The 10781-nt window shown below is 51.2% G+C and overlaps 1 protein-coding gene across 3 annotated transcripts; it reads left to right on the forward strand.

Annotated features, from left to right (window-relative positions):
- Window positions 1-6: 6 nt before the first annotated feature.
- Window positions 7-10707, forward strand: LOC122375609 (glyceraldehyde-3-phosphate dehydrogenase 2-like). 3 transcript variants are annotated; one of them, XM_043355114.1, is made up of 6 exons: window positions 7-31; window positions 6030-6125; window positions 9021-9144; window positions 9329-9699; window positions 9893-10248; window positions 10443-10707. In XM_043355114.1, the coding sequence occupies exons 1-6, from the start codon at window positions 26-28 to the stop codon at window positions 10513-10515; spliced, it is 1026 nt and encodes a 341-aa protein (XP_043211049.1). In that variant the 5' UTR covers window positions 7-25; the 3' UTR covers window positions 10516-10707. The 3 variants fall into 3 exon arrangements, with proteins under 3 accessions (XP_043211049.1, XP_043211051.1, XP_043211050.1); XM_043355116.1 differs by lacking the exon at window positions 7-31 and adding an exon at window positions 602-719; XM_043355115.1 differs by lacking the exon at window positions 7-31 and adding an exon at window positions 2609-2941.
- Window positions 10708-10781: the final 74 nt, after the last annotated feature.

A 10781-nucleotide genomic window follows, 5' to 3' on the forward strand; every position in this document is an offset into this window, starting at 1 on the left:
CTGTGTAAGTTTACTGTTACAGCATATGCTTGTATATTTCGAGTCGTTAGTTTCAAGTTTATTATTAGTGAACTTGGCTTGTGTCAGTGTATGCCCTTATGCTGAATTGAGCCTAAAGTAACGTTGAGCAGATGATTTACCACTGCCTGCACGATGAATTAGTGCCCGACGCCCGCCCACTCACTCAGCTATCACTATACGAGCTGCGACGCTTTTGTCAGTTTTCTACGAATAATAGTCGTCCGGAGCACGGATGAATTACACCGAAGACCGTATACGGTGTTCACAATTTTAATTATGCACCTTCACAGCTATTCCTCATTGTCATTTCATGACTGAACCGTGAACGTGAAGTGAAAAAGTTATATTGTGTGCTCCATTACAAAATGTGCATCATTCTTGAATGATTCTTTGTCGCTTTATTGCAAGATGCCCGCCCCTGCCCTAAAACTTGAAGCCGATGAATAGGTGCTCAAGAAACTTGAGTTGTAAACGAGCGATTCGAGTTGATAAGCCAACACTTTCAACCACTTTCTGTGTAGTCTAGCCTCTTTTATGCCTTTTGTCAACTGCCTTGTGAACAACATGTTTAAAACATGTTTGTTCCAGTATGCTCGAGAGGTCGTGGTTTGACGGGTTACGGACTCTAGCAAAGCCAAAATCCGTCAATGTTCGGTAAATATTAATTTTCAAGTTTCAACCAACTACAGCTGAAATCGGTGAGTCATGTGGCCAAAATTGGACAATAAGGATAATTCACTGATTCATATAGCATATTCGAGGTGTGGCCTTAAAGCAATGAAGAGCAAATGAAGAGTATAACGCCTTTTGGGGCGACTAACGGAGCGAGCGAGAGGGTGAGCCTTGTACGTGCGAAATTTCGACGGGGTACCTCCAGCTGACTTGTGCACGGCACCCTACTAACCGGTCTCTAGCGATGTGCCAAATTTGAGCACAATCGGCCCAGCCGTTCTCGAGATCTGGAAGCGGCACCCTGCACGTGCGCACGTGCAAAATGGGTCCCAACTGACTTTTGCACGGAACCCTACTAACCGGTCCCTAACCATGTGCCAAATTTGAGCGCCATCGGTCCAGCCGTTCTCGAGATCTGGAATCGACCCCTGCACGTGCGCACGTGCAGCAGCACCCCAATTCTGGCACATGGATATGCATTGCCTAGTGGGTGCCTACCTACATGCCAACTTTCAGCGCAATCGGCCAAGTAGTTACCGAGATATTGCAACAATTACAAAACTGACACCTCTTCGTTTTGCACGTGGCACGTGCATAAGGGGCCACCCACAATCCACATGCATCGGGAATAGTCCAATGCTTGGAAGAAGGAATGAAACTACCTTACAAAATTAAGTATATAAATTGACAAGTGTTGCTGAGCGTATAGGAAGGCCTTAAATTAATTATTATTAATCATTAATTAATAAATTAATCATGTTTTAGCATAGCCCATGAATAAGCAATAAACGCGAAACGTCGGGCAAAAAACCTCAATTTTTAAACATTAGCTTTAGTCTTAGTTTAAAACAAATGAACAATAATTAATTTAAGGCCTTCCTATACGCTCAGCAATACCTTACAAAAATTACCGCATGTAAATCGGTCAAGTGGTTGCTGAGATATAAGCGTCGCAGAATCGTGACCACGGCCGGCCGGCCGGCCGCTCATACTCAGAAATTTCCGTTAATCTAATATAAGGAAAGACTACGCCAGTAAAACGCCTTTTGGGCGAAGAACGAGCGAGCGAGGTAGTGAGCCCTGCACGTGCGGAAGGGCGAGAGGGTGCTTCCAATGGGCTTGTGCAAAGCACCCTTCTAACCGGTCGCTAGCGGTGTGCCAAATTTAAACGCAATCGGCCCAGCCGTTCCTGAGATCTGGAAGCGGCATTTTGCACGTGCGCACGTGCAAACGGGGTCCAAAATGACTTTTGCACGGCACCCTACTAACTGGTCCCCAACCGTGTACCAAATTTGAGCGCAATCGGCCCAGCCGTTCTCGAGATCTGGAAACGCCCCCTGCACGTGCGCACGTGCAGTAGCACTCTAACCGCAACACATGGGAATGCATTGCCTGGTGGGTGCCTACCTGTATGCCAAGTTTCAGCGAAATCGCCCCAGTAATTACCGAGTTACTGAAATGGGAACAAATTTGGCACCTCTTATTGTTGTATTTTGCACGTGCACTGGGGGTGACCCACATACATCGAGAGTATCCTATTTTGGGTAGAAGGGATGCTGCTACCCTACAAAAATTACCGCAAGTCAATCGCCCAAGCGGCTGCTGAGATATGAGCCTCTCAAAATCACTACTTTTGCAAAACAGCTTGAACACCCTTGACTTTTCACGTGGCACGTGCCACGACGGTCACTGAGATGCATCAAAAGTAGTCAATTACGGGGTAGAAGGGATGGGGCTACCCAACAAAAAAGACCGCAGGCCAATCGGTCCAGTGGTTGCTGAGATATAAGCCTCTCAAAAGCGTTACAGGCCGGGCCGGGCCGGGCCGGGCCGCTCATACTGAGATTTTTCCGTTATATTGAAAAGACTCACTTCGCTCGCTGCGCTCGCTCGCTCGTAATAAGGAAAGACTACGCTCGCTTCGCTCGCTTTGTAAAAAATAGATTGAACAGATGGTTCTTGTGTGGGAGTGCATGAGACCAAACAATCACGAGCGACGCTGATTATTTTCGTTAAAAAATAAGACTTGAATCAGCGGTGACGTCTGAAAAGTGCAAAGTGAAAAGTAAAAAATAGCGTCTGTTGTGAAGTAAGTTACATAATCTTAATAATAAATATTCCAATAACTATTCAATTACAGTTATATCGTTCTTTTGTTAGCAGTGCGATACACAATAGTGTGAAACTAATCTTCAAGCATCGTTCAATCGTCTAAGCACGATCGACATCTGTCTTTTCATTAACTCCGGTGAGTACGTCCATGCTCAAATTAGTTATAGATAGTGAATTTGTTTTATTATTAGACATGCATAAATGTGTCAGGACTGATGCGACGTTGCGCATCACCTAAACAATAAATCGTGTTGCGGGGTGTTCTACAGATATACAACATGCCTTGTTTGTTCTCAAGTCGTAAAATGCCAGTCCCCCCCCCCGCATACTTGAGTCAAAATAACTTATTAATAATAATGAAAAACGTAATATTAACAGATATACCAATTAGCTACCACAGAACACATGCATTACGACTGATGTGTTGGACGTTGGTGGGTATGTACTAACCTCATTGTGGTCCCAATCTTGTGTTTTACCTACAGCACTGTCTAGGTCTACCAGCAGCCTCAGTGTCTATTAATCAAAGTCACTCTTAAGTTTTATTATGCATGACTGATGACATAATGTAAATATCCATATTTAATCTGACGGATTGTTTCCTATCTTGGTTTCAAAGTATGGCAATATGTTCTATTAAATGTCACAATTAGACATCGGTAGTAGTTTTGTGTGGACGTTTAACTCGAACGATATAATCATTTCAATTAAACTATCGTTCGATATGTTCGAATTCTCAGGGTATCTGCCAGCTCCGGCGTTATGATGTCAATATAGGTGTAAATTGCAGCGTGCAGGCGAAATTTCAGACGATGCGGTTTAGTTAAGCTTGCGTTAAACTTAACATAATAAACAAAGTGTTGTATTGGGAATGTCATGCATTTTCATATTGAATAGCTGACCCAGGCATAATTGGTAAACAATCAATTCAACAGCGACGAAGGTAGTTACGCATAGCTCTGTCTAATTCTGAGTATGATATGTTATGCAGCAAAAACTGATGAGCATAATGTGTCGGCTTACCACAGTGAGGAATCGCTCGGTTTACTTCAAACATAATAAATACGCATCAAACACACGACACTTGCAATACTGATATATAATATCACTTGATACGCACAGTTTCTCAGTGCGGCTACTGAGTTTTTCAGTTGTCTTTCGTCCTCTGTGACTGTGGTGGCGTTGAGTACGTCTACGTAAACAGTGTCACTGCGCAGGCCGGCCAGCTGGCAGCTGTAGTTGCCAGAGTCGGCGGCGGTCGCGTTGCGTACCGTCAGCAGGCTGCAGAGCGGGCCGCTGTCGACGCTGGCGCGGCCGTCGGCGGCCTCCGACACGGGCTCACCGTCTCGGGTCCACGTCGGCGGCCGGTCGGTGGTGTTGGCCACGCAGCTGAGCTGCAGCGGCCGGCCGCCGTGCGCGTGCCGCCGCCGCGGACCGCTGATGACCACCCGCTGTGGAGAGAGCACCGTCAGCCGCACCAGCTGCCGGTTCGGGTGTTCGGGAGCCTCAGGCGTCTCGTAGATGGCACTGCACTGGTACAGGCCCGAGTCGGTGACGCGGGTGCGCGGTATGGCCAGCACCCAGTGCGGGGACGGTCGGGTGGCGTTCATCAGGTGGTAGTGCGCCTCGCTCACGTGCACAAACGAGTTGACGGTCATGGCGATCTGGCGCGGCCGCGGCAGGTCCACTCGCACCCAGGCGGTGCTGCTGCGGCGCGAGTCCATGCGGCAGCTCATAGTGGCCAGCTGGCCCTCCTCGACCACCAGGTGACTGGAGACGGGCCCGGCCGGGCGCGGCTCGCAGTGGGTCACCGGCGGCTGCTCGTCGCCCTCCAGGTGGCAGGTGGCGGCACAGGCCAGCACGAGCGCCGCCGCCGCCGTCGGCCACCACATGACACGTCCGCTGATCACCGGCGCCTGGTCGGACCGGCCGACCGCTGGCCAAACGGCCCACTGCCACCGAGTCCGTCTTGTTTGGACGGCGGCGCTGCGTCGCGTCGGCTGGGCGGCCGCCGGCCGTGTGGCAAGCGGCCGCGGCGGCTGCGGTCGGCGCGTGATGCCAGTTGCGTCGCCACTGCCCCGCCTCCGTCCCGGCGCCGGGTCGGCTTGGCACGCGGCTCAGAGCACAGAACGGCGCGCTGCGGCTCGTCCGGCCAGCCCACGGCCAGACCGCAGTTTATTTACTCAATAGTGTGACGGCGGGGCTTTGAAACATTCGCACCGGCTACATAAATGCCGTGTCGTGATGACTGTGGACGGTCCATAAGATCAAATGACTATAAAGTGGTCCGCCTGGCTGACATTGGAGTCAGACAATTGCACCAGCCCGCGTTTTCTCCACGACGCATTAAATTCTTGACATCCTGCAGAGACAACTTGTGACCTCAGTATAATTTCCAGAGTCTGACATTCTGACGGACCTAGTGTTTATTTTCATGCAGTGGACACCCGCCCATTAGCACCAGTGACCTTCCAGCATCAGCATATCGTCGTGATTTGTAATAGGTACTACCATTAATGAATTGTGGTATCATGCATCGCGCGACGGATATGCATGCAGTTATATGCAACATGTGATGCCACTGTAGGACGTAGGTCAAACTCAGCACATACTACGGTTATTAAGAAATCGCTTCCTAAAACCATCGGCCATCGAATCAGCGTCATGTGTTAGGAACGAAACGCACACTTTCGGAAGTGCGGCATGTTGAGGGGATGATCTGACCTTGTGAGAGGGTGCCGCGCGGTATGCTTTGTCTGGGGCGACCGGCCAGCCGGGCGCCCCCGCTCCGGATGCCGACTAATGCCATCATTGCGTCCGCCGTCAGAACTGATAGATGCATCCTGGTTACATCAGTGATCGTAAATGACCTTTTTACCGGCACGTGGCTGTCGGATCCATCGGAGAGCACGGCCCTACTTCGATGCAGACTGGCTTTGGCTGTCGCTGCTTGATTGAGAATGTGTAATGTGCATACTGCATATCTGCTGTAACGGTGTGCCGTGGATTTTGTTTTGTTTTTATTTGTTTTGTTATCAGTAGAAATGACCGATCGTTGAAAATGTCATCTGGAAAACATTCTGATTGTTTAAGAGCTCATATTGTTGCGCCCAAGGTGAGCACTTAGCAGAAAGCTCGTACTAGTAGGTATGCCTGCGAAGCGGCTTCCGTCCCAAGTGGCCTGCGTTTCGTAAGGTAACCTGGTCCGTGTCTTCTATTTCCAGGGCTCAGAACCGTTCACCATGTCTAAGATCGGAATCAACGGCTTTGGGCGTATCGGCCGCCTGGTGCTGAGGGTGGCTGTCGAAAAGGGTGCTCAGGTAAGTGGGGCTATCCTGGGGCTGGAGTTGGGCATCCCTCAACAGTTGTCCGGTGAAATATCCAATTCACTTATTTTGAAGACTGAAATTTTGCATGCGAATTGTTCATAGTCGAGCTAAGTACTGCTCATAGCAGCACTGCTTGATTGAAATACGTACCTCAATCGTAACGACATAATGCATGGGCAAAAATAATGTAGCAATTAACCCCCAGTTCAGGTTCTATAGATATACTTTGAATTGGCTGAAACGCTGAAACCAAGTGAACCAAAGCTCTAGCTTTAGTTGTAAATATTTTGGGAATTTATTCTCGAAAAGCAGTGCGTCACTAAGTCGCTTCTCGGCATTGATTCAGGTGCAAGCGCATTTCTGAAGTATTCATTTGTCGTATATACTATATACGAATATTACAGTGCTGGGAAAAATAGAACATGTTAAATAAATGGAATATGACGATGTCCCCCCCCCCCCCCGCAAAAAAATCGATGCTTTCTTTTTTTGCACAGAAAAAGTCCTGCGGGACATGCAGCAACTAGAGATTGCTAATCACCTTCATTCCATGGCACATGACAATGCACATACGCAGTCCGTCTTCTTTGTGTAATCATTCAGCAGATCACGGCGCAGCACTGCACATCCGTGTGGGTTTATGGTGAGCGGGCACGTGGCCTGTCCAAACGAGGCCCCGCTCCTGGCCAGTGCGTTCCACTGACGCCGACTGGCAGTGACCGCCAACGCCTACTCTAACTAATGACCCGACCTTGTGCAGCCGGCGGCGGCCCTTGTCCCGACCAGCCTCAACTGCGCCGCGGATGATTCGCTACGCCACAGCTCTGGCTGCGCACGACGCTCACCGGTCCACGGGGCTGACGTGTGACTGTACTTAGAGGGGGGCCGGGACGGCGCCGTGTCCGACTGGGACAGCGGGCCGGGCGGAGCGGGGGCCGGGGAGTGTGGGAGGGGGAGGCGCTCCCTCAGCGATCCCCAGGGAGTCCGGCTGCCGTATACTGAGGCCGGGCGCCGCCCGCGGTCACTGCTGGCCTCTGTCCGGGTCCCCAGGTTCGCGCTCCAAGTGTGCCTGACCGTTGGGTGTGCCGCGGCTGTCAGCCGGGTCGCGTGCCGCCCATATACAAAACGGTGTTTTGCTTACACAGCTGGCGTCGTTTGGAGTTTTGATGGTGTGTAGGACTGCTTGTACCTACTGGTTCTGGGCCATTTTCTCGAAGGTTTCACGACGGTTCAGCGTGATCACAACGCAGTTAGATGACTCACGCTTATAGCTGAAATTTTGTGCGACGCCGACCGAGGATAATTAGCCAGAATAGCACTCTTACCTATGTGAATCGCAATTTGCAGTGTTGCGGTCAAACTATCAAACTAAGTTGCTCTCAGGCATTAGTACCAGTATAACGCCTTTTGGGGCGACTAACGGAGCGAGCGAGAGGGTGAGCTTTGCACGTGCGAAGTTTCGACGGGGTACCTCCAGCTGACTTGTGCACGGCACCCTACTAACCGGTCCCTAACTGTGTACCAAATTTGAGCGCCATCGGTCCAACCATTCTCGAGATCTGGAATCGACCCCTGCACGTGCGCACGTGCACGCACCCCAACTCTGGCACATGGATATGCATTGCCTAGTGGGTGCCTCTGCCTACCTACATGCTAACTTTCAGCGCAATCGGCCAAGTAGTTACCGAGATATTGCAACAATTACAAAACTGACACCTCTTCGTTTTGCACGTGGCACGTGCATAAGGGGTCACCCACATGCATCGGGAATAGTCCAATACTTGGTAGAAGGAATGAAGCTACCCTCAAAAATTACCCCATGTAAATCGGTCAAGTGGTTGCTGAGATATAAGCGTCGCAGAATCGTGACCACGGCCGGCCGGCCGGTCGGCTGGCCGCTCATACTCAGAAATTTCCGTTAATCTAAGGAAAGACTACGCTCGCTTCGCTCGCTCCGTAATAAGACAGATGAATGCGGAAACAATTATGCGAAAACCAACGAATTAAGACGTGTAGCCTTTGTTTGAATTTTTATAGCTTTATAGTTGCTGCTATAAAATTTGTAGTTGCTATAAAGGAAAATTTATAGTTGCTTCTGTTTTACGAGATAAAACACAGTTAAAACACTTGGACGATTGACAGCGAAGCGCAGCGACCTGCATGTTGTGTATTTTCTTTTTATCAGCCATTCTAAGTTACGATTACCACGATACCACTGCAAAGCTGCATGCCTGTATTAGTCAACGTACAAGCATGTGATGTTCACAAGATTTCGCTGTCCTCGAAAAGTCGAGAAATGTAACTGTGTTCGCGGTGTTGTGTCCCGGGCCCTGCGCCCTGGCGTAGCCGTGACCTTGCACGACCTTGACCGGCCGGGCCCGGCGGCCGCCCGAGCGGCTGGGGTCAGTATCGTTCGAGCGTGGTCTGAGCGGCGCGGTACAGGTGTGGTGGCGCGGAACGATGCGTGTTTGCCGAGACGGTCCAGGCGCGGTCCTGCAGAACACGCGGTAAAATACGACGTTGGCATGAGTGACTAGAGTCCATACTACTAAGCTCGCATATCGGGCTGTGGTCCTGGCTCCATCACAAGTGTCTTCTGCTGAGAGAGCTCGTCATGAATTCGTTACGTGCACCAGTCGCCGAGGGTTTGCGAAGTTTGATGTGTGCTGTCCATAAGACGTGCACTGCATGCTCCAGAGAAGTAAATCCTTTTCGCTCACAGAATCCCCCGAGATGAACTCGGGCGTCCGCACTGTTCCGTGGAATTATTCAGAAGGTCACTTATGTAAGAGCTTTAACTTCCGAGGGAGGAATGCCTTCCTCGTGTGACTTCTTGAAGTTAACAGTTGGTTTCGGTTGTCTGACGCGTTGTATCGTATGCTGCAGGTCGTTGCCATCAACGATCCGTTCATCACTCTGGACTACATGATCTACATGTTCAAGTACGACTCCACCCACAGCCGCTTCAAGGGAGAGGTCAAGATCGACGGCGAGTACCTCGTCGTGAACGGTAAGCGTCCGCGCACTGTTTCCGTCATGTGAACTTCTGTTCCCAAAGGAGTCGTGTATGATAAACTTGAGCATTGCGTTGAAATCGGCGGCATTACTGTAGGGAGAGTTATGCAATATGTATCGATAGTACCCGCTGTGATTCTGCAATCGCAGCAGGCACGTGACTCGTCCAATCCCGACAGGAATGCGCATCGCCGTGTTCAACGAGATGAAGCCGACGGAGATTCCGTGGTCGAAGGCGGGTGCCGAGTACGTGGTCGAGTCCACCGGCGTGTTCACCACCGTCGAGAAGGCCAGCGCGCACCTGGAGGGCGGCGCCAAAAAGGTGGTCATCTCGGCGCCCTCGGCCGACGCGCCCATGTTCGTCGTCGGCGTCAACCTGGACGCCTACAAGCCCGACATGAAGGTGGTCTCGAACGCCTCGTGCACGACCAACTGCCTGGCACCGCTGGCCAAGGTGATCCACGACAACTTCACCATCGTGGAGGGCCTGATGACCACCGTGCACTCGACCACGGCCACCCAGAAGACGGTGGACGGACCCAGCGGAAAGGTGGGACGCAGTCTGCTTTTTTGTGGCGTGATGTGTGCGTAAAGAGGCATCCCCGTTGATATTGCTGTGTTCTTTGCATGATATGCTTCCACAAAATTTCAGCTGAATCCTTCACTGCTGATGACGGTGTGTGCAGAGGTCTGGACTGGTTTCTCTCCACCCCGTCTCACTGTGTCCCCCGTTCCGTCGGCAGAGCTGGCGTGACGGCCGCGGCGCTGGCCAGAACATCATCCCGGCGGCCACCGGCGCCGCCAAGGCCGTCGGCAAGGTGATCCCCGACCTGAACGGCAAGCTGACCGGCATGGCGTTCCGTGTGCCCACGCCGGACGTCTCGGTGGTGGACCTGACGTGCCGGCTCGGCCAGGAGGCCACCATGGACGACATCAAGGCCAAGATCCGCGCGGCCGCAGAGGGACCGCTGAAAGGCATCCTGGGCTACACCGAGGACGAGGTGGTGTCTCAGGACTTCCTCGGCGACTCCCACTCGAGCATCTTTGACGCCAAGGCCTGCATCCAGCTGAGCGGCACGTTCGTGAAGCTCATCTCTTGGTGAGTCGATGGAGTAGTCGGATCAGACCGGCCGGAGCTAGGTTTGGGACGTGTGAGGGATGTTTGTAGGCATAGCGATATCCAGTAATTTTGTTAAAAGCGTTAATCCTGATGAGCATTATAAGTGCTTGCAATTGGATTGGTTCAGTATTGAACGATGCATCATCTAATGATTGATATTTGTTGCCCGGCAGGTACGACAACGAGTGGGGCTACTCCAACCGTGTGGTGGACCTCATCAAGTTCATGCAGACCAAGGACAAGTAAGCCGCAGACGGGCCAGCAAGCGACTGCGCCCTCTGCATCTAACAACCTGTGCGCTGGACGCTATCTAACACTCGGTGTGGTAGCTTGGTGTTAACTAACACATTTTAGGACGGTTGCGGTGCATGGACTGACGCTTCATAGACAGTAGTTGTGTTAAATTGATGATGTTGGTTAATATAGGATTCTGTTGAACCTGCATGTTTCCTTGCTTTTGGGTAGCTCAGACGGCGCTTCGCACTAACCATGGGTGACGGGATGTCGACTCT

This window comes from Amphibalanus amphitrite, unplaced genomic scaffold (assembly GCF_019059575.1).
Source record: "Amphibalanus amphitrite isolate SeventyFive unplaced genomic scaffold, NRLGWU_Aamphi_draft 001881F_arrow, whole genome shotgun sequence".
NCBI lineage: Eukaryota > Metazoa > Arthropoda > Thecostraca > Balanomorpha > Balanidae > Amphibalanus > Amphibalanus amphitrite.

Excerpts from the sequence above, each read along its gene's own strand:
- LOC122375609 (XM_043355114.1), top strand. Across the intron at positions 6,126-9,020 it reads CTGTCGAAAAGGGTGCTCAG|GTCGTTGCCATCAACGATCC; the intron begins GTAAGTGGGGCT and ends CGTATGCTGCAG. Across the intron at positions 9,700-9,892 it reads TGGACGGACCCAGCGGAAAG|AGCTGGCGTGACGGCCGCGG; the intron begins GTGGGACGCAGT and ends TTCCGTCGGCAG.